At 43.8% G+C, this 22,707-nt stretch overlaps 1 protein-coding gene across 2 annotated transcripts in view; it reads right to left on the bottom strand.

The window, feature by feature from the left end:
• glra1 (glycine receptor, alpha 1) overlaps positions 1-22,707 on the bottom strand; it is a 45,203-nt gene that overhangs the window by 6,000 nt on the left and 16,496 nt on the right. The window contains exons 4-9 of one of the 2 annotated variants that reach the window (XM_086101668.1): positions 22,108-22,146; positions 13,259-13,326; positions 10,165-10,388; positions 7,098-7,180; positions 5,963-6,100; positions 1,821-2,035 (exon numbers count right to left, since the gene is read on the bottom strand). In XM_086101668.1, coding sequence (XP_085957794.1) covers positions 1,821-2,035; positions 5,963-6,100; positions 7,098-7,180; positions 10,165-10,388; positions 13,259-13,326; positions 22,108-22,146 — 767 coding nt within the window. The remainder of the gene's footprint in view (positions 1-1,820; positions 2,036-5,962; positions 6,101-7,097; positions 7,181-10,164; positions 10,389-13,258; positions 13,327-22,107; positions 22,147-22,707) is intronic. The other variant, XM_086101658.1, reaches the window with a different exon arrangement.

The following is a 22,707-nucleotide window of genomic DNA, read 5'->3' as shown; positions in this document are numbered from 1 at the left end:
TTCAAAGGGCCTCAATGCTCGCTTCAAAGAATATGGGCAGACTTCCATGAATTCTTTAGACTTTTTTGTGGGTCCAACCACGACAGATTATGATTACCAAATTTCATGTAACTAGGTGAAATTAGCTTTTGGGGGTGGGGGGGGGGGGTGATTTATTCAAATTTGCACAAATGGGCACAAATGAGCATAAAATGGCTGCTTCAGAACAAAATACCAGACTTTCTGCATCTTGTGGCTAATTGATTTTTTTATGGGTCCATACATGATAGAGATACCTACCAAAGTCGATGTTGCTACGGAAAACTGGCTTTGGGGGCAGAATGTTAAAAAGAAATTCCAGGGGCAAAATGCGACCTTGAAAATGGTTGCTTCAAATCGAAATGGAAGACTTGTTTTCTTATGGCGAGGCCTCTTGGGACTTTCTAGTTTTGTGAGCCCTCTCATAAGAGACATTCCTACCAAATTTCACACTCCTATGTGAAACTGTGAAATTTAAGGGGCAAAAATGACCCCTCAAACGATTGTTTCTAACCAAAATGGCTGACTTTGTGTATCTTTTGGGGGCTTGGCTTCTTGAGACGTTTTTGTGGGTTGCCAATTTTCACTGGGGGCTGAATTTTCAAAGCACTTTGACACCTGCGACTGAGCCCATTAAGGAGTTCTTGAGTTTCAAAAAAAGTCCTTAAAATGTTGATTCATTAGGTTGACGAATAACAACAACAACAAAAAAACCCTGAAGTATTTACACAAATGCTGAGTAGTACAAGAAAGCGTCATGTTCGTGTACACAGGAAGTTAACTGTGCTACTTGCGCTAACGGCATTCTGCTCATTGCCTGTGCACTTCCTTCCTTTGCTAATCTCACCTTCATCATGACGTGCAGCGACTGGATGTGCAGCAGTGTGTGTCTGCGCGTGTGTGTGTGTGTGTGTGTGTGAGTGAGCTACACTCAGGTGTGTGTATGTGTGTCCGCGCGTGCGCATAATCTCAGCTGTGCTGTGTGATCATTATTGTGACAGCTGAACTGCAGCGGAATCACGGTTCACTTGTTCAATTTTTAGAGCGCATGAAGCACCTAATGTCCACAAACCGCGCACGTTTGCGTGTGTGTGTGTGTGTGTGTGTGTGTGCGCGCACACTCTGTTAGTGAGTGTGTGTTGGGGATTACAGCTTCCCTGGACATAATTATACAATCCTATACTGGGTCACGCAAGCTATGACTGTTTTTCTTTCTTTAATCTGAAAATCCCTCACAGGAAAACATTTAGTTGTCTTTTTTTTTTTAACTTCTCTTTTTTTGTTCATCTTTTCCTTGCACGTGAACATTGGCTGTGTTTAGATTCAATGACTCATTCTCGACTCACGAAGCGCTATTTCAAGATTTTTATTTCGTGGACTCTACAGTGGACCTGATAGTTCCACGAAAAAAAAAATGCCTTTGTCGTGATGATGAGGGAGTCAGGAATGAGTCAGCGATTCGTAATTGTTCGTCACTCGCCTCCTACCTACATACAAGTGTTCGTACCTCAAATCTGCGCTTACAAATTTAAAGCAAAGAAAAATTTGGTGATCCGGCAGCTCTTGAAAAACTCGCATCAGTTGCATCTCCAGGCACCACTGTACCCGTTTTATTTCCTATAGTGGACGATATTGTTGACTAAAAATGAGCTACTTAGAACGCTCTATACAGTGGATAAGCTTGAGTCGCTACACATTTCAACAGCAGTGAAAATGGCCGACTGACTACAAATACGGGACGCCACCAAGTAGCTCTGAAAAGGCCACTGTTTTTTTTGTTTGTTTGTTTTATTGCGGCTGACCTTGGGCAGGGACGCCCTGGATCCCGAACTCTGGGTGGTCATGGTGAGCACGGTGGTGATGCCCAGGCCCACTCGGGCAGGGGCGGCGTCCATGTTGATCCAGAAAGACACCCAGGACAGGATGACGATGAGGAGGGACGGGATGTACATCTGGATCAGGTAGTAACCCATCTGACGCTCCAGGTGGAAGCGGGCCTCGATGCACGTGAACTTGCCTGAATCACAACGACATTGCAGCAACATCAGGAAAAAAAAGAACACCAAAGAAGGACATCCAAAGCTCATCAGGTGCGCCAATTTCACTTGACCGCTCCAGAAACGACCATTTCGTTGCTTCATTTTAGTGTCATGTTGAACTCATCTTACAACACTACCTGAATAAATAAACCGACACCTCGGATGGATGATTTGATTTAAAAGATGAGATTTATTACAACAAACACAAAAGCCACAGTACCAAAAATTGGTAACGTTGCATACAGGTATTGATTCTCTGGTACTGCTTTAAATGTTTACACTTCCATTTATATCGCAATGTTATTGTAAGGGGATTCAATTTCCCGTATTTTCTGCACTATAAGGCGCACCGTAAATGAATTTTAAAACTGTTTCCATATATAGGGCGCACCGCATTATAAGGCGCATAGAATAGAAGCTACACTAGTGGCTGCACTTGAGCTATGCATCCACGAGATGGAGCTACACTAAAGGGAATACAATACAATGCGGCTTTATTTATACAGAGCCTTCACAACCTCTGCAGGTGTAACAAAGCCATGAGAACTGGTCACAAACATGGACATGAAACATGGATACAAATGGCATTACAAAACAATAAATGAAAGACAAAAGTAATGAAGACAATTGATTCAGCAAAAAAGGCACACGAACCTCGCGGGCTCACATCCACAAGGGGCTAAATATCCTTAGAAGTCTTGCTTGTCTCGTTCTTCCTCCGCTTCGTCAGTAGTTAACGATGCTTTTGGTATTATCTTCATTTCATAACGGCTGCGCAGAGCTCTGAAAGTAATTGTCTGTTTTGAGTGTGTGTTGGCGAATGCACATGTCAATTAGTGTCGAGCAGAACCCTTTAAGGTTTTAATCGGTTCCTGCTAATAATCACCACTAGATGGCAGAGGAACACTAACAGGGAAATCACAAAATGGGGACTATAAAGAGACTGTAACTAACACTATATACAAGGGCACACTGTCAGATTTTGGGAAAATTGAATGCATTTAGGTGCGCCTTATTGTGCGGAAAATACGGTGTACTGTAAACTGAACTTTCAGCCAGATTAAAGTGCTCTATAAATAGAGTTGGCTTGAGTTGGGTCTGCACCAATTGCGGCGAAAGGAGGACATGAGGAGACTCAAGTTGACGGCGGAGGAAGCAGACAAAGAGTCGGAGAAGGTTCAAGTAGGCAGTCAGGAGACGAAGGATTGAGGAGGCATCTGTGCCTCGGCTGAAGCGTGAGGTGGAGTTGAGGAGAAAGAAGTTGACGGTGTAGAAAGCAGTCTGCCATCTTTGTCATCTCCGGCAACATCAAAATGCAGGAAGTAAACCACAGTGACAGGAAGTCAAATGGCCGCCGATGGAAAAAACACGGCCGATGCCACACTGGAAAATGTTCATGTCGCACAATCACAACAATTTTCATTGCGGCTGCCTCTCAATTCTCTTGACAGTTGACGGAAATGTCAGTGAAAAATCCCAGTCTCTCAGTCTCTCCATGTTTACAAGCAAAAGTTAAAGGGGAACTCCAGGCATTTTTTTTGTGAGTATAAACACGGCATTCTCGTTAATATTGCGTTGATAGATTGAAGAATTTTCCTCAATCATTTTACCGCACTCTGCTGTCGACTGAAACCGATGTCCAAAGTGTCTTCAGGCGGCTCGCATTGCGAGCATCACAGCTCACCTCTACTCTGCGGTTGGTCAAATGATGATGGAAAGGAAATCGCAAGTGTTCCCCTTGTGGGAAATGTGGCCTACAGGTGAGCAGATTGGCCTTTCCCAAGACGGCCCACCCTCACGACGCATTCCGACAGTGCTACAAAATGACCACCTCACAATTCCCAACCCAGCCACATCTCCACTCGCTCCGTCAACAAACCCTTACAAACGCGCCCCCGTAAAATGGCTGACCGGCCATTTAATAAGCACCGTCAATATCCGCAACAACCTTCATATGCCTCAAATATCAAGCGGGGAGGAAGAGGTAGAGGAGGTGGAAAAAGAGAGCGCTTCGGCCGGATTTATGCGGAAGATACACTTGAGAGCTTTTAAGCTACGTCCATATTTTCCATCCCAGGACAAGATTGAAATGATTCATCCGTGTGTGTGTGTGTGTAATCAATACTGTCCAGTGGACCGGGACACACGCGCACGCGCACACACAACCACAACCACACACGTACACACACGTCAGTGTATATGGTATACTATAGATACGGGCAAGAATAAGGTGTGCTACTTAATAAGCTTTTCCAAGTTGTGCTGAGGAGTCCACTGGAATTTAGACCACGGCATTCAGAACAACAACAACAACAAATACAAACAAGTTTTCATGACATTTACAGCTTTTTTTTCCCCTAGAATATTTTCCATTTTTTCCTCAGGATTGGATTTTATTCTTGCATTCTTCAGTACTTCTAGCTTTCCTTTGTTCTCTCCTTCTTTTCTGACCTCTTTCCTGCCCATCTTCGCCTTTTCCTTACTTCCTTTCTTACCTCAGACGGAAGGTAGATTGTTTCCGAGTCGCGACTGTTCTGACGGTAGACTGTTGTACAGTAAAGGTAGTTCTGACTGTGTTGAGGGTACAGTAGATGGCTGTGCAGTAATCATGTGTCTTGCAAGCAGACAGTTGTCCAGCAGTGGTAGTTGCAACTGTGGTTAAAGGACATTGTTGTTGAGTCAAAGTGAATCAGTGAGTGGTAAAATTGTGATATTGTGAAGATCTTGTAAAGAAGTGAGAACAATATTCTCAAGATATTCTCAAGGAATTTGTGGCCTGAGGTGCAAAAGACGCATTGCGAGGTCCAGCGATCGCTCCTGATTGTTCCCGTTGTCGTTGTTGTGGTTGTTATTGTTCCTGCGGCGGCGGTGTGCAGGGCAGGCGAGTTGTGCAATGCAGCAGGCGGCGACTTAATTAGTATTTCAAGAGGCTTTTTGTCGCCCACTCTTTGTGTTGCCGGGCGGAATCTCTTCTCTCGCATTCACACTGCAGCTAATAAATCCCAGCCCCTTAGACCAAAAACAACAACAACAACAACAACACACCTTCAATACTGCTTTATCGAGCAATGGGAGTCAGCCAACAAAACACACACGTGCGCATATTGAGAGAGAGAGAGAGAGAGAGAGAGAGAAGGAGATCAGAAGTAAAGGAAATGGAGAACTGTGTCCTCCCTGACACAAACGCGAAAAGGATCAACAAGCCCCTTTAGCGATGGGCACATGACAATCAAGGAGGAGAAAAGAGGAACGTGGAGGAACACAAGAGGTGGATGACCACGTTACAGTAGGCATCGTGTTTTATGTAGATTGTTGTCCAGTGGAGGTAGTAATGACTGTAAGTAGTTAGATTGTTGTCCAGTAGTGGTAGCAGTGAGAGTGTGGTACATGGATTGTTGTTCACTCGTGGTAAAAGTGACTGTGTTGCAGCTAGATTGTTGTCCAGCAGTGATAGTCGTGAGTGTATTTAAGGTTGATTGTTGTCCAGGAGTGACAGTGCAGACTGTGTGAAGTAGATTGTTGTCCAGTCGTGGTCGTAGTGACAACGCTGTCGGCGGCCTGTTGTCCAGTAGTGGTAGAAGTAATTTTTGAATATACTATATATTGTTGTCGGGTAGTGGAAGACGTGATTGTGTTGTAGGTTTATTGTTGTCTTGTAGTGATTGTGTTGTAATTGCGTTGAAGGGAGAATGTTGTCCAGTAGTGGTAGTAGTGACTGTGTTGTGAATAGATTATGGCCCAGTTGTGGTGGAATGACTGTGTTGAAGGTAGAATGTTGCCCAGTAGTGGTGGAAGTGATTGTGTTGTAGATTTATTGCTGTCCAGTGGTGCTAGTCGTTACTGTGTGGCAGGTAGATTGTTGTGTTGTAGTGGTCACGGTGCCAAATTGCGTTTCGTTGACTTACCAGTGTTGTAGTGTTTGGTGCAGTATCTGAGGTCTTTTTCCTCCTTGAGGATGAACTGAGGCAGCGTCAGGCCGTCCGCCACCTGCACGGCACCTTTCTCGTCCCACTCAAAGATCAGGTCGTTCATCGTGTAGCCAACTGAACACCCACACAAACACACGCGTACACGTTAGCTGAGCGCCATTTGCACGTATTCATCATATTTGACGACTTGTCGCTGACTAATGTGGCGTCGATGGGGTCAAATGTCCCCGTTTCCTTATTAAGTTTGACGAACGCGGCTCTATTCTTGTTGTTGTTGTTAGATGCGACGAGCAAAGGTGACAGGATGGAAGCGGGACAAAGGATGTGGTCGCCATGGTTACTGAGTGATGTCACGTCTCTGCGACGTTGGCGCCGGGCCGAGGGCGCGTCCGCCGGCCCGCTGCGGCGCTCCTCCTTCCCAGTCGCCTCACGTTTGCGCGCACACATCTACGGCACACGCCTCGCTCTGTCCGTGCATGTGTGTGCGCGCGCATACCATATGCGCGTGTACGGATATTTTAAATGTGCGCATCATGTATATACAGGAATGTGTGTGTGTGTCTGTGTGTGAAGAGAGTACGTTACAAATGCATGCGTGTGCACAAAATGTGCGTGGACGTGCATGTTAAAAGCATAAGTGTCAGCGTATAAAATTGTTGTGCATACTTTGTACGTGTGCGTACAGCGTAAAATGCATGCATGTATCCTGTGCGTATGCTTATACAGTATTGGAAATATGCGCTTGTGTGTGTCTATTATAAATACTGTGTGTGCTATAAAAGTGTGTCTTTGCACTGTGTGTGTGTGCGCGCGTCTGTGTGCTGTGAGTGTGTACCATAAAGTTGTGTGTGTGTGTGTGTATATAGAATAAACGTGTGGGCGTATCTGTATACCATATTACACTGTGTGTGTGCATATTCTCTCGCGTGTGTGTATAACATCTGTGCGTGTGCGTTTGTGTGTGTGTGTATGTGTGTGTACTGCGTGGATACTATAAACGAGTGTGCTTGTACTACTTGTGTGTTTGTATCATCATGTGAATGTATATTATCAATGTGTGTATGTGTGTGTGTGTTTGTGTGTACGCGTGTGTGCGTGCGTGCACACTCACAGCTTTCCAGCTGCATAATGCACGTTTGCACATCCATCGGGAAGTTCTTCAGATCCATGGGACAGGCCAGCACCAGTGTTATTCTGAGACACACACACACACACACACACACACACACACACACACACACACACACACACACACACACACACACACACACGCATACACACACACACGTTGCTCAGAAGATTCTGTTGATCTCGATCAAACATCATGACTGCGTCGCAACAGGAGGTGTTGTTCAATTAATTCAAAACAAACTGCAGTTGCCTTGACCGATCCCCGTTTGAAATGAAAGCGTTCGTGCGTCTTGCGTAAATGAGGGGCAGCACAGCGCCTCTGCAAAGCGTCTGCCTCCCACACGAGAGGTTCCCGGTTCCATTGCGGGCTTTGCGTCAGTGCACGAAGAGCGACACGACCGAGCGGCCGATGCGCCGTAGCTCCGCCTGTAATGCGGTTTTTCCGTGGTAGGGGGCAATAAAATCGGGATAATGAAAAGGGAGAGTCGTACCACTCTCTGCTCAAAGCTCAACGGTCGAAGCAGCAGGAGGACATTTTGGATGCCTTGCATCATGTTTTACATCGGCCACGAATGACACCATACTCCTAATGTAGAACACTCATAATCAAAAAGTTGCCAATCTTTTTTGTGGTAATATTATGAAAATGAAGTTGTTATGTCTCCCCACAAAAGGTTTCAATCTTTATAAGAAGAAAGACACAAAAAGTCACAATTGGATGAAGATAAATATATTTTTCACATTTTTACACATTTCACGACCATTTTTTGTATTTCTTTGTCCGATTTAAACGATTCGGTCTCTAGTCTGGTCAGCCTTTTCCCGTTCCCCCAAATCTTCACAGTTTGATTGATTGGTACATTTATTTTGTTTTCAAAATAAAAGTCCAAAATGATTATTAAAATTTGCCTTCTGTATTGATTTGAAATGAGACAATTGAAAGAATGTCCTTTTAATCATGGACAAAGTTAAAATATAATTGAAATATAATATTCAATGATTTAAGTATGAGAATGTAAATCGTATTTTTGTTTCACTTTTTTGGTTTGTCGTTGAATGTGGAGTACTTAAGGCATAACTGCATCATGACTTTTCCTTTTGGGATTGTTCTTCATGAACGGCCTGACTGCTGGTCGCAAATTCTGCTGCCCATTTTGATTTCAATTGATTTCAATGCATTAAACTTGTAAAAATTCATTCGTGAAAGAACAAACTCCAAATGTTGAGGTTTCCCCCCCAATTCAGGAGTTTCTTTTCACCCCCATAAAGCCTTCACAAATTCGACTTTCAGACTCGCAACAGTCAGCGGGCGCATTCGGAATGATCCAGTCGTAGGGCCCCGCAAAGTACGCCTCTCGGGGCCCCTCCTTGTTTTGCGAAGGAGTGCGTTAAAGAAGAAGACAAGCGCGGTTTAATCCCGCTTGTAAACGGGGCTCGATTGTGCCGCTGTGAAGGGCCCTCGTAGCTTCGTAGCTTCTCCTTCGCCGTCTGCCGGTGGCCGCCATGATGGACGCCGCACGCCGCCGGAATACTAAGAAGCTCCGTAGATTACCAGCGAGGCGAGGCGAGGCAATAAAAGGGAACGGCAGGAAGAGGAGGAGGTGCGACGAGTCGGCTATAACTCCTGCAGCCTTGAATTGGACGTCAGCGGGACGTGATGAAAAGAAAAGCGGCTAGTCCCACTCTTGACGCATTGATATAGTTCCGCAGGAACGGCATCAAGGTCTCTGCCGCGCTGTAAAGTGGAAGCCATCAAGTACGGCCTCAAACTGCATCAAAGTGCCCGAAAAGTCTTTCCTCAAAGCTCATTAACATTCATACGCTTCCTGCCAGCAAGTTCAAAAGATAAAACACACCAGCAAGTCACAAAAACATGACTCATTTTTCCGGAACTAAAATTCAAGCTGACTCATTTGCAACGAGCCATGACGTGAAATAGTCTGCATCGCTCAGTTTTTTTTTTTTAACCTTTTAATATTTTTAAACTGTTTAGTCTACAAAATTAAATTTGGTAGCTATCAAAAAAAATCTTTAAGGTTTTGTCTTTTAAAAGACACTTTACAGATCAAAATGGCGGCTTCAAGCCAACATGCTGTCTTTTTCAGGCGTGGCTTTTCCAGACCTTTTTAGTGAGCCTACTCATGATAGACAAGCCTACCAAATTCTTTCCTGCTAAATTCTGACTTTGCGGCCTGAATTTTCCCCAAAAATCAGATAATAACTCTAGGAGAAGACCATCTTTGAAGGACCCTCTGGAAGTGTCTAAAATGCCCACGTCAAACCAAAACAGCAGACTTCCCGTGTCTTTTCAGGCATGGCTTCTTCAGACTTTTTTTGTGGACCTACTCATGATAGACAAGCCAACCCAACTACATGCAAACTGGCTTTGGGGGCAGAATTTCTTAATTTCTGGGAATGGCCAGAAATAAGCACAACATGGCTGCTTCAGATGAATATGGCAGACTTCCTGTGTCTTTTCACAGGCATGCCATCTTGATATTTCTTTGTGGGTCTACTTGGAATAGACACCAAATTTCGTGCTGCGACACCAAGTTGGCTTTGGGGCTTTGTTTCACTGGAAGGCGCCCTTGTTTTGGCCCCTTCGAATCAAAATGGCAGACTTCCGATGTCTTTTGGGGCATGGCTTGATGAAACTTTTTTGGGGTCTACTGATGATAGACGGACAGATCTGCCAAAATTTATATTTGGACTGAATTTTCAAAAGTAATTCCAGTGGCGAAGATGCTTGGAAATGACCCACGAGATGGAATGTTGAAACGATGGCGTACTTCCTCTGTCTTTTCAGGTGCGTCTTTTTGAGATTTTTTGGTGGGTCTACTCCTGAGTGACAAACCTATCAAATTTCATCTTGAAAAGTTAAACTGGCTTCAGGGGCTGAATTTCAGAAAACTTCCACAGAGCGCAATTGCTGCCATTTTGAAGGATGCCGAGGAATAAAAACAACAACTAAAGCGAGCCATGTTCCGCTTGGGCCCAAATTAGATGGATAATGTCGCTGATAACACAAATTGTAACATGTAAGTCACCGTATGCTGTAGAGCACATTTCCGTTTTTGGAGATGCGCAGCAGCTTGTTATCGGTGGTGACCTCGTGGAAGTTGGCTCCCTTCTCGTTGGCAAAGAACAAGTCAGGCTTCCAGATCGAGTCCAACATGGACGGGTCCAAGTCCAGAGAGTCGTCTGGGTATTCGCTGTACGCCAGGCGTGGGTCGTTCCACTGCTGCCTCAAGAAGATGTTCACTCTGTAGTCCTGTCAACATACAACGCACGTGAGCTACTTCTCCCAAATCGGATACGAGCTGGCTTCACCTGCGCCGCCGCTAATTTATTAATACGACTGGAATTAATAAATTAGCCTTGATTCATCCAGTTAAGGCAATTGAGAACAGATTCCAAGGCTCCAAATAAGCGGATTTGCACTGCAGTTTGTAAGTCAAAATTTGCATTTTGTATCCGACTCCCCAGGCAATGACATGGAGTAATTAACATAAAATGAAAAAGCCGTGCTAATTGCGAAGCTAACCTAAGACTGACATGTAACTGTGAAACACCAGATTTGTGTTTCACACAAGTGCTTGGGTGATGAGCAAAAAGTCATTTTCCAAGAAGCGAAAAAAAAAAAAAATACTTCTTTCAAGCCTTAGAACACGGACGGGTATTCAAATCGGGTCCTGATCTTTTGAATCAAGTGTCTTGGAGGAGGGAAACATCTCAAACATGGAGGATACCGGCCCCTGAGGACCGGATTTGAACAACCCTGCCTTCAATTGTCATTTGTGATGCTTACGCGGCTGCAGACAACGGAGCAACAAAAGGCAAAAAAATAAAAAATAAAAGCAACACACTGTACAATGCGATGGACCTTGATGTCATACATGATGTGACATCATAGCACATGATGAACACAAGGCTCAAAAGAGGTAAAAAAAAACAAACAGTTGCAGGAATCATGTAAAGAAGCCCCCACTAACTTTTTGCAATGAATGGGGTGTCCCCCCACCCCTCACTGTTCCAGTTGTTTGGGACAGAAAATAATTATCATTTTATCTTTCATGTGATAATAAGAATTTTTTAAGTGGCAGCCTTCGTGGAGTTGCATTCAAATCAAGGGGAGATAAGCGGGCACGCAAACACACACACAGACATACACACACAGACACACACACACACACACACACTTGTTATCACGGGATCTTCTTAATGGATTTAGCGCCGGGATAAAAGATGATAAATCCGATTAGTTCCGTACTTTGTTGTTTTTCTTTCTAATCTGCTGGCACGGATTAGTGGCCAGTCATTGTTCACTTCTCTCTCTCTCTCTCTCTCTCTCGCGCACGCACATACACAATAGGTAATTATGAAATTAAATATGCTATTTCAGAGGTACATGTATTAATTTACATACGGCTGCAACTAGACTTTACACCGATCTGATTGACTGGATTGACATCGGTGGATATTTTGCATTTTTTGCAAAATTGCTCATCGACTGTCAGGTCATAATTTAGGCAACCTATTAATGACGTCAATTATAAGAAGAAAACAATCTCGTGCACTTCCAGGTCATTCTGTGCTGCCACAGTGTATTCCGTATGTGAGCCCGAAAACTAATCTGGTTTTGGTTTTGTCGCGTGTTGTGTTAGCGGACAGAACTTTGCACCGGAAGTTCCGCCTTCGCGCCTTCGAACATCCAATCCAATCACAAACTAATAGAGATCGTGTCGATCCCTTTTTTTTTTCCTTTTTGGACTGGTGAAAAGTCCGAAAAACATTTTATTTACGCAAAACAATATCCAGTATGGTTGCTATTGGTTTAATTTTAACATCTCTTTCAAGAAAAATAGCGTTCATCACTCAGCGTCATTTATGTGAACTTCCGGCCACGCCAATCACAGATGCGACCAGGGCAGGCGTGTAAATGCGTGAAACACGGAAGTAGCTTTTGTGATTAACAAGACGCATTTAACATTTCGTCAACGAGGATACGAGCTCGACTGCGGTAATAAAACAGAAGACACGTTTGCTATACATGTGGGAAAAAGATATGATCCGCACATGACATGAATTGGGCATCCCAGCCTGAGCAACACGCCACACGTGCACGCTTGCTGCTCCCTTTTATCGGCGCTAATGGAATTTCCGTGTAATGATGCCGGCTCAATTGACTCCTTGGGGTGGGGGAGAGGGGGGTGCGGACGGGGGTGCAAATGTGGGCGGCCAGGTGATGCGCGAGGCGGATTCAATGAGGCGCACGGCAGCAGCAGTGGAATTAATTTAGGAATTCCGCAAATACCTTGTAGGAGGACAATTTGAAGCTCGTCGCCAGTGTGAAAATTAACACGGAGTGGATTGTTCTGTGTTCTCCCGTTTGGAGTATTTCTTGGCTGAAAGTGTTTTATTTTTATTTTTATACAGGCGCATAAGGTGTAGAAAACCGTTATTTAATTTTATTCTATTTTTTTTTTTTTACAAAATGCACTAAGGAGTGGCACCCAAATTTCTTTGTATGCAATACAATGACAATAAAGGCGATTCTGATTCTGATTCTCTCTGACGCCTTATTTCAGTCACTCAACTAAAAAGTCAAACACGTTTTACACCAATTCACGTGGGTATATGAACAAATAAGAAACGGTAAATCTGGGGTATTAGTTGTCTAAATCCGGCCCCAGCCCCCACACCGAAAAAAGTAAATAAATAAAATACAACCATGAGCTTCTTTACTTGGTGTGTAATGAATCTAGATACGAATCTCACTTTTGAATTGAACCCAATTTGAGATGCAACAGCATCCTTGTTATAAACAGATTTTTTTTTCAACACAAATCCATACTTTCTACATTTTGCAGGTGCACCTCAATGATACAACAATAAATGAGAATTTAATTTCAGGGGTTCAATAAAAAAAAAAAGAAATAGAACATTATTGTTCGGAGTGAAGGGAATTATAAACTGAAAACTAAATCCGTACAAAATCGTGACCTTTGTCGTAGCAATTATAAATTTACTGTGATGTACCTGTAGTTAAATTAAGTTTGACATGGCTAATGTTTGTACATGCAGAGAACATAATGGATTTATTTTTGCGTGACATTTCATCAAACAGAGGGAATTATTTACCATGGTAGTCTCAGCGATGGAGCCAAAGCTGTTGATGAAGATGTTACAGGTGACGTTGACAGGAGGACCTGAGGTGGAGGAGGGGAGCACACAAGACACATCAAACCAAGAGAACATTTCAAAAATTAAAAAGTTAAATTTTCCGGGGGAAAAAAAATGGCAGTCTGAATTTGTCCCACGCAGGTTCAAATCCTGCCAACAACATCGACATCAATAGATGGCTCAAATAAGACGCAGACAGGCGAGCGCATTTGACGAGCTGCTTCTCGACTGCACACGCAGACTTTTTCAAGCGCCCAGGACACAAATAGTCCTCGGGAGTCCACGTCCATTCTTGGAAGCGTGAAGGCAACCAAAACATCGAGGGAGAGCTCATGAGTGCAAACATATTTTTGTACAGTTACACAACCGGGTCAGAATGACCCCTTTTCTGCTGCGGCTTCCCATTAGTTCATTCTACTTTGTACCGTTTATTCTTTTGACCGTTATACTGGGCTTGGCACTTGCACAAAATGGCTGCTTCAAACCAAATGGCTGACTTTCACCTCAATTATGGTCCAAGGGCCTTCAACTTTTCCGAGTGTCTTTTTATCATAGACCCCCCCACCCCCGCCCTATTTTGTTTAAATGAGACTCATATTCGGGGCTCTTTGTTTTTTCATTCTTTCCAGGGAGTACTACTGAGTGACTTTCGCAATTTTTTTTTCTCCAAACCCCCAAATTCCTACATTTTCAGCCAGGACACACATTTTTGCAAACATTTTTGGGATATGTTGAGGCCCTCAAAAAGCTATTCATTGGATAGAACGATATTGATAAACAGAGATTTTAATATTTCGCCCTAAAACATGACATATGCAATGGGTCTTCAATGTAGGCTCAGAAATATCAGCATCGCCATCACGCGATTTGTCCGCTGTCAAGTTTTGTTGTCGAAAAATACATGAAGTAACACAGCAGACTTCTCTGTTATGCTGGGCTAACGACATTCGACTGAACTCTCAATTTGTAAAAACGGTACCAACAAGAATCACATTTGAGCTGCTATTTAAGACTAAAGATGTAGTGTGACCGTTTTACCTGGAAACCCGTTACAGCAGAAGTGAGCACACCTTCAGTTTGTTTTGTGGACAAATACCGGGCGCAGCACATCAAACTTATTCACCTCTTTCATTTGTCTAACAATGTTCGACTGAAGTCCCACGTGCTAAAACAGACCGAACGATAAGCGTATATCGATCGCCGTATTTTCCGCACTATAAGGCGCACCTCAAAGCATTCAAATTTCTCAAAAGCCGTCAGCGTGCCTTATAATCGGATGTGCCTTATATATGGATCAATATTCTCATTTTTGGTATTTTAAATGATCTGTAAAGCGCTTTGTTACAGCTGCAGCGGTTGTTAAAGTTAATGAAGCTGTATTATATTGTATTCCCTTTTGCGTAGCTCCATCTAGTGGATGCATATCGCAACTGCAGCCACTATTGTAGCTTCTATTCTATACGACTTATAATGTGGTACGCCCTATATGTGATAACAGTTTTAAAATAGGCAATTCTTCAAAGGTGCTCTTTATACTCCAGAGAGCCTTATAGTGCAGAAAATACGTGGTGACGTTTTTACCGGAAAACCCGTTACATCCCAAATGGAAACTTCAACTTTGAGTCCACTATGATGCACACACACACACACACACACACACACACACACACACACACAGACACACACACACGGACCAGTCAAAGTGTTTTATTGCCCTTCATGTGACACCGCCGTCAGCCGCCATCTCGCTGAAATATTAACACAGATGAAAAATCCATGTCATGAGACCGGCGAGGACACCGGCGTCCATAAATGTGTTTCAAAGTCAAACTTCCTCCTTCATAAACATCACTCTGCTCTGCATGTGTGTGTGTGTGTGTGTGTGTGAAATCAAAATCAGTCTTCACTGGGAATGTAACGGGTGTACAAAATAATCATTTCATTCTCCTAAATAGTATTTCATAGGTGATGATTGTTGATTCTTTTTTTTAGCGTCTGGGTCACCAGTCCAACGTTGTTAGTCTCTGACATATCAAGTAGAAACATCAACTATGAGTCCACTTCAAATGTGATTACAGCGTGTGTGTGTGAATGGCGGTAAATATCGGCGAGTGCATTATCGGCCTGTACAAACATGGCGGCAAACAAAAGTCTTGCGCCGCCATGTTGACTCCAACCTCTAAACACGCCGCACTTGTTTGTTGCACTTCTATTATTTATGGGATTTATTTGCCTTCAGGGTCACTGTAGGTTTTGGGCAAACACACTCACACACGCACACACGCCGGCGCAGGCAGGCTCATACACTGGGTCGGGTGCTTTAATATCATGCTGCAAGTCGGTGTCTAATTCCACAGGCGGGCCGAAGGAAGGAGTCTGGATTACTTTGATGGCCAATTACTCTCCCTGTCAGCGTGTGCGCATCCCCGCAGGCGCTTTCCCTCTGAGTGCGTGCGCGTGTGTGTGAGCAGCACAATGGTGGTCCATTTAAAGGGGGAAGGATGGTGTAAGCGAGCCAAGAGGGCACGAGTGTGGCCAGTTGTGATTGGACCGTGGATGGCGTGACTGAAGGCCGGCGAGCTGGTGCCTTTGTTGTTCCAGTAGGGAACGCAAACCTAAAGAATAACAACAACTCGATGACCAGCACATATCGACAGGGACCTCTGAAAACTAGAATGCCATAAAAAGAAGATAGCACCTATCGGACCCAGACAGAACCTAAACATCCACAGAACATAAAGCTTTGCTGAATCCAGATACGACCAGGAGTGCTACAGAACTAAGACAGGTAGAAAACCTATCGAACCCAGAAAGAACATAGCTTTTGTGCCTATATTACCCATATAGAACCGATTGAACTTCATAGAACAATCAAAAAACACCATCACCCTCATGATTCTGAGCGCAGCGCTTGCGGATCTTTCCGAGGACGCAAACAAACAAACACAGAGACTTTAGGCTGAGCTCGTTAAAGCAAGGAAGAAACCCCCCCCCCCTGAATTTGTGACTTAATGAGGATTCTGCGGCTTCATTAATTATTCATGGAACCGGCGTGCGGGAGAATTTACCTTTATTGAGCTAGTACCCACATTTACCGCGCATGCTAACAGCTCTCAGGTTGAGAAAAAATAAGAAGCAAAAAAAAGAAAAAAAATTGTCAGGCATCATCCAAAATTGAAAGCGTGGCACATTTTCTGTCCTGCTTCTAGAAAGTATTTCAGCAAGTCGCCGAGTCCAAGAAAGAAAAAGATGTTCTAGGATGCAGCCAATCAATAAAAAAAGTGCAGAGAAGCTTTACACAATCTTTTTCTTCCTGTGAGTCTTTTAATGAAGTCGCATTTGTGACGTTGACGTGTGAGGAATGCAACCGCTGCATGCCACATTATATTGTTGTTGTTGACTCTATGTGACAGCTAACACGAAACACTTCAAGCTGCTTTATTACTTCAAACTTTATCACACCGCACCACACGTACGCGCGCGCACACGCTCACGCACAAGCATACGCATACAGAAATGCTAACATTTTATCATCAAGTCAAGAAAGAAGACTAAATGAGGAACTTTATATCGTCAGTCGGTTGGGTCCGCTTTCATCATGTAACACGGGAAGGTGCGGCACTAATCCTTGTGGCGCTCCAAAGACTAAAGAGAGCACCATATTGTGACAGATCCTCAACCCTGGAGACTTTTCTGGAGGCTTAGTGATGCGACACCCTCATAATCCAAATCAAATAACACGAGTGGGTGTGGCAGTTATCCCTGTGGCACTCCAAAGACTCGCAAGTTTATTCCATCACGAAATTTAATGCCTTACCTTTGATTGATCCTCAACCACAGAGACTTTTCTGGAAGCTTAATCATGCGATACCCTCATAAATGTTATTTTGACTTCAAAATGGCGCCGCGAGAGTGGCTGCCTTTTCAGCAGCTCCGATATTTTGTTGTTCTACTTCTTCCTTTCATAACTTTGCTGCTGTGAATTGGGAATTTCTCCATTGCGAGACTAATAAAGGTTTTCTTATCTTATCTTATCTAAATTCAAATCAAATAACACGAGTGGGTGTGGCAGTTATCCCTGTGGCACACCAAAGACAAGCAAGTTTACTCCATCACTCAATTTAATGCCTTACTTTTGATTGATCCTCAACCCCAGAGACTTTTCTGGAAGCTTAATCATGCGACACCCTCACAATCCAAATCAAATAACACGAGTGGGTGTGGCAGTTATCCCTGTGGCACTCCAAAGACAAGCAAGTTTATTCCAACCCTTAATTTAGTGCCACATCATGATTCATTCTCAATCCCAAAGAATTTTCTAGATGCTTGCTGATGTGACGCCTCTGTAACGTGTACATTAAAACACAAGTTGGCAAGGCATGGATCCTTGAGACACTCCAAACACTAAAAGGTGATCTGATCAGTAAGTCAACTGCTTTATCATGACTTGGTCTCGAGACTTTTCCAGAAACTTTGCCATGCTGTGCCTTAATACGGATTGCATCAAGTAATGCAGGTGGGCGTAGCACAAATCCTCATGGCATTCCAAAGACTCCAGAAACCTTTTACCTGTCAGTCAGCGTCGTCTGGTATCGTGATGCGTTCTCAAACCCGGCGGCCAAAGAATTTTTCTAAACTTACAGATAACTTTGATGAGCACGTCGATCTCGGCGACGTTTTGCTCCACCGCAAGCGACAAGTTTTCATCCCCAGTCAGATGTAATCACCGCCGGAAAGCTCGGTAATCAAATAACAGTCCGACAACATCAAGTGTCCCGGAGGGCTCGACCCGCAAGCTGACAGAATCGAAGCGGTCAAATATTTGAGTTAAGATCAGCACACACTGACAATTTAGCTGCTTGCCAGCTCCTCTTTTTTTTTCTTTTTCTTAATCAGGCCCAATTTCAATTTCAAGCTTCGACAGGCGTTGTTAGCCATGCAGTCAGTGCACACCAGGGGAAAGTGGTTAGAAAGGGAGTTGCGCATGTCTGCCCGTGTCTCTTTTTTTAATGTTTCAAGTCATGTTAGGAATGAATTTTCTATGTTGACAGTTCAGAGGAGCACATTACTTTGGCTGCGTTTTATGACTGCCGGGTATGGTGGCCAACTACAATTTTATTTTGTTCACTCCGACGTCTGTTTTGCCGAACAATACTGTACTGACATTTGTTGCCTTTACATAATGTGTGTATCAGATGAGCGCAACTTGTGTGTCCATGCTGTTGTTTCTGATTTATATTCATATACGAAAGAGGGTTTCATTGGAAAAAAAAACTCTGAATTGTACTGTTCACATTGACAGGGTTAGTCTTAACACATTTTACGAACTTATCAAGCAAATTTAGTTTCAGTTAGTTTTATAAATTTTTTTTATAAGTATTTATAAGCATTTTGGTTGTTAATTTCCTGAATGAAAATATCAATTTTGATGGTCGACCGGTTAGCGCGTCGGCCTCACAGTGCACAGGTGCAGGGTTCGATTGCGGCTCCGGCCTACCTGTGTGGAGTTTGCATGTTTTGCCCGTGCCTGAGTGGGTTTTCTCCGGGTACTTCGATTGCGGCTCCGGCCTACCTGTGTGGAGTTTGCATGTTTTGCCCGTGCCTGAGTGGGTTTTCTCCGGGTACTCCGGTTTCCTCGCACATTCCAAAAGCATGCAGAGCAGACTGATTGAACACTCTAAATCGTCTCTAGGTGTGAGTGTGAGCATGGATGGTTGTTTGTCTCTGTGTGCCCTGCGATTGGCTGGCAACCGGTTCAGGGTGTCCCCCGCCTACTGCCCGATGACAGCTGGGATAGGCTCCATCACACCCGCGACCCTTGTGAGGATAAGCGGATCCGAAAATGGATGGATGGATGGTTTTGATTATTTTGTTTGTTTCGTTAATTCCACTAACCTTGCTGTGAAGAAAAAAATGGTCAGGCTTGTTGTATCTTGAACATCTCATAGGGCTTTCGTATCTCAAAATTTTCGCAGGAGCCGAAATTGGTCAAGTGCCGGTTCATATTTCTAAGCAGCACAGTGATAAAAATCACGCGGAGTTGCTGATTGCTGTCGCAGTTGACTTGGAGTAGCGCGCGTCTTCCTGGCTTCCTATTTGAAGGCCGAGCTTGAGGCGTCTCGCACGATTTCCTTCATGTTGCTGTCAATCCGATTCTATCGCTCCACTTCCTGCCAGCACCACACCGCCTCTTAAATTTCATGAGTATGAGATGTGTGTGTACAGTTGTGAGTCAACACACTAAGCCGCAAATAAACAAAGCACAGAGTGAGGGAAAACAGCCGCGCTGCTGTTTAATGAAGTGTCGACTTTACTCGGGCGAGTCATTTGAAAACCGGTAATCTCCCGGCAGCATTTTGGACCCAAAAAGTCGTCGTGTGACCACTTGGACCTTCTCGCGAGACGGATGTACATTTTAGATGTTTTTAAAGCGGCGACACAAATGGGCTTGCGTCTCACAGCCGCATGCGTTGTTTTTCCAAAACGTTTTCGTCCCGACGCTTTCAACAGTTTGAGAGCGTGTCGGCGACACCTACAGGACTCAAGAGGAAAAGCGTTTTGAGACACCTTGTCCGCCTGTGACGCAGGCGCAAATCACGACGCGGCGCCGGAGGGACGGCCATTGATTCCCGCTTTGCTGCCGCCACTGGATTACAAAGATGGAGTGAGCGAGCGTGTTGTTTGCACACTTGATAGTTTTGCACTCCTCGTTCGATCTTCTTTGTATGCACGTGTGTGTTGAAATACGTGTTTTTTTTAAATGTGCACCGAAATGTCTCACCTCAGTCTTTTACCATATGTTTGTGTTGAAACGTGTCTGTCAAAAAATGTGCGCATGTGTGTGTGTGTGTTTACATAAGAGCGTTTGAAGGTATGTATGTGTGTTTTGAGTCTATACGCATGCGTAACTCAATGAAACTTGTTGCTGTTGTGCCCGTCGCTCAATTTTGTGCAGACGGATATTTTATCTCCCGTGTGCGTGCGTGTGTGCGCACGTGTATGGAAATGTGTGTGTGTGTGTGTGTGTGTGTGTGTTTAATTTAATGAAGTGCGTTGATGTTGTGCTGTTAGCTAGGTGCTTTGAATCATCTTGACAGCAAAGAAGATGTATCATGGCAGCTGAGTGCGCACGCACACGCACGCGCGCGCACACACACAAACGCACACGAGCGGGCATCCAGGTTGAGTCACAGTCACGGTCTATATTGAAATGTCATCTGAAGGTAAGGCTGCGTGTTTTTGCCGCGGGCAGGATGCTGTAAATATGTCGTCAGCCTCAAAGAAAAGCAAAGCAACGCAAAGCCAAGCCAACGACTCGGTTGATAATCCGGCTCACTTGACTTCAACGACAGGCTCCGTTCGTCAATACTTCCATTTCACATGTTTCATTTACTCCATTTTTTTTTTTAATATACCCCCTACGTATTTCCTTGTTGACGTTTTTGTTTGTTGCCTGCGACCGGATGACCGGATGTCATCTCGTGGTACAAATGTGAAAAGTGCAGTCAAGACACTAAAAAGTGAATTTTGCTATTGTGTCAATTTCACTTTCCGATGTCGTGTATCATACAAATGCAGTGATATCTTGGCTGATGAGTTTCATTTGTTTCAATCCCTCCCGCCAAAAATCTAACATTTTTTTTGTTTTGTTTGTTTCACGTTCTTTTGAGAAAAATAGCACTGTACTGTATAAATCCAAAAGAAAACCAGAGACAGCTGTTTCATAACAAATACAGTGGACCTGAAAATTCATCGCTTCAGTTTTTTTATTAATTGGAAAAATACTTTTTTTTGTAATTTTTTGGGAACCCCTGTTTTTTATGGAAAATTTCTATTGTTGGTGTTTTATTCAAGTATTTTTGGCTTCAAAAATAATGTGCATATAAAGTACTGTACACACACACTTGAATTCTTAAGTCCATATAAGGGAATAATGAAAAATGTGTGGTCACTAAACTTTTTAGCTGGCAATGCAAAAGCAAAAAAATTAATAAAATAAACCTGAATGATGGCTCGTATTTCTAAAAAGTCGGGTCACTCGTATGTCAAGGTACCACTGTGTTCCATTTTGGAGTAAGGTTGCAACAACCAAATGAGGGGCCTAGGGGACCCACTATGGGCTCAGTTGTGGTGGCCTTGTTAGAAATAGTGTAAAAATTTTCTTCAGATGATACAGTTAAATAATTTCAGATTTACTATCTTTCCACTGCATTATTTAAGCCGATAAGAAAATATTACCAATTATAATTCATTGCATGTCATGTTTTTCTTCAGGCATTACAAAATACTATAGTTTGTTAACTATAATACACGAAAATACCATACAAATATAAGATTAAAAAATTTGGTGCAAAGCAAAAATGGGTTGATTTAATCATATTTACTTTTAATGTCATTTGAAATGGCCATCTCAGGACAGTGGCCGTAAGGTACGTGGTGGGACCGACACGGGTGCCATCCTGGCCCAAGGCCGTCGGGCCACCCATAATGTCGAACCCTCCGAAAGTCAAGCTTTGTGAATATTTTTTGGAAAGTCGTCACAATGCTTCACTTGGAGAACATTTTGAGGAAGAAAGTGGATTAAATCTTTTTTGGAATGATGCAACATATTGCAGCAAATAAAGCTGCTGCGGTTGTGGTCGCATGTATCAAAATCACAACTAAAGGAAGGAAAACACACATGATTGCAATTATTATTCAGGTTGGGAATGTTTTCTCACACACGCAGCATCGCCGCCATGGAGGAAGGAGAAGAGGAAGAAGATTTTTTTTAAGTGTTTGTGGGGAGAAAAGAAAAACGAAAGTACCTTTCTTGTGAGTAGCTTCATTTTTGGAGCCTTTGGGGTCTAATAAAAAAAAAAAGATGACAATTAAACACAACACAAATCGTTTGTTGATTTCTTGTTTTCTTTTTCTACTGGAGAATAACAAGAGCTTAGCAACTACTGGTTGTTTGTCCCGCTTGAGGAAAACAACACAACTATCGGGGTTTGGGGAGGGGGTGGGGGGGCGCTATGGCACACTGCCCACAAGGGAGGGGGACCAGGGGGTGCGGTTGAGACGAAGGGCACGTTGGCAGCAAGGATGGGCGGGTCGGGGGGGGGTCAGGGGGGCAACATACTGTGAAGGCAGTAGCAGCAGGGCAGGGCAAGGGCGGGCGGGGAAATGCACAAGTCGAAAAGAAGAAATTGCCAGGGTGCGGCGGCCGGCCATGGAGAAGATGACAAAGAGGAGGAAGAGGAAGGTGTGGAAGTCAAACAAGCAAAATGCGCTGGCATCTCGTGAAATGCACGACTTACTTGATCGAGAGTGATGATGCAAAGGGGGAGGGGCTCAAAATGTATCAAGACAAAATGGGTTCCATTTCATTTTAGCCAAGAGCGCTCGGCATTGCGCACAGGAAGCGA

Source organism: Hippocampus guttulatus, chromosome 2, assembly GCF_054856545.1.
Source record: "Hippocampus guttulatus isolate MCC_2025c chromosome 2, RoL_Hgut_1.0, whole genome shotgun sequence".
NCBI classification, from domain to species: domain Eukaryota; kingdom Metazoa; phylum Chordata; class Actinopteri; order Syngnathiformes; family Syngnathidae; genus Hippocampus; species Hippocampus guttulatus.
Note: the sequence above shows the minus strand (reverse complement) of the source record. Positions and strands in the feature narration are given on the sequence as shown.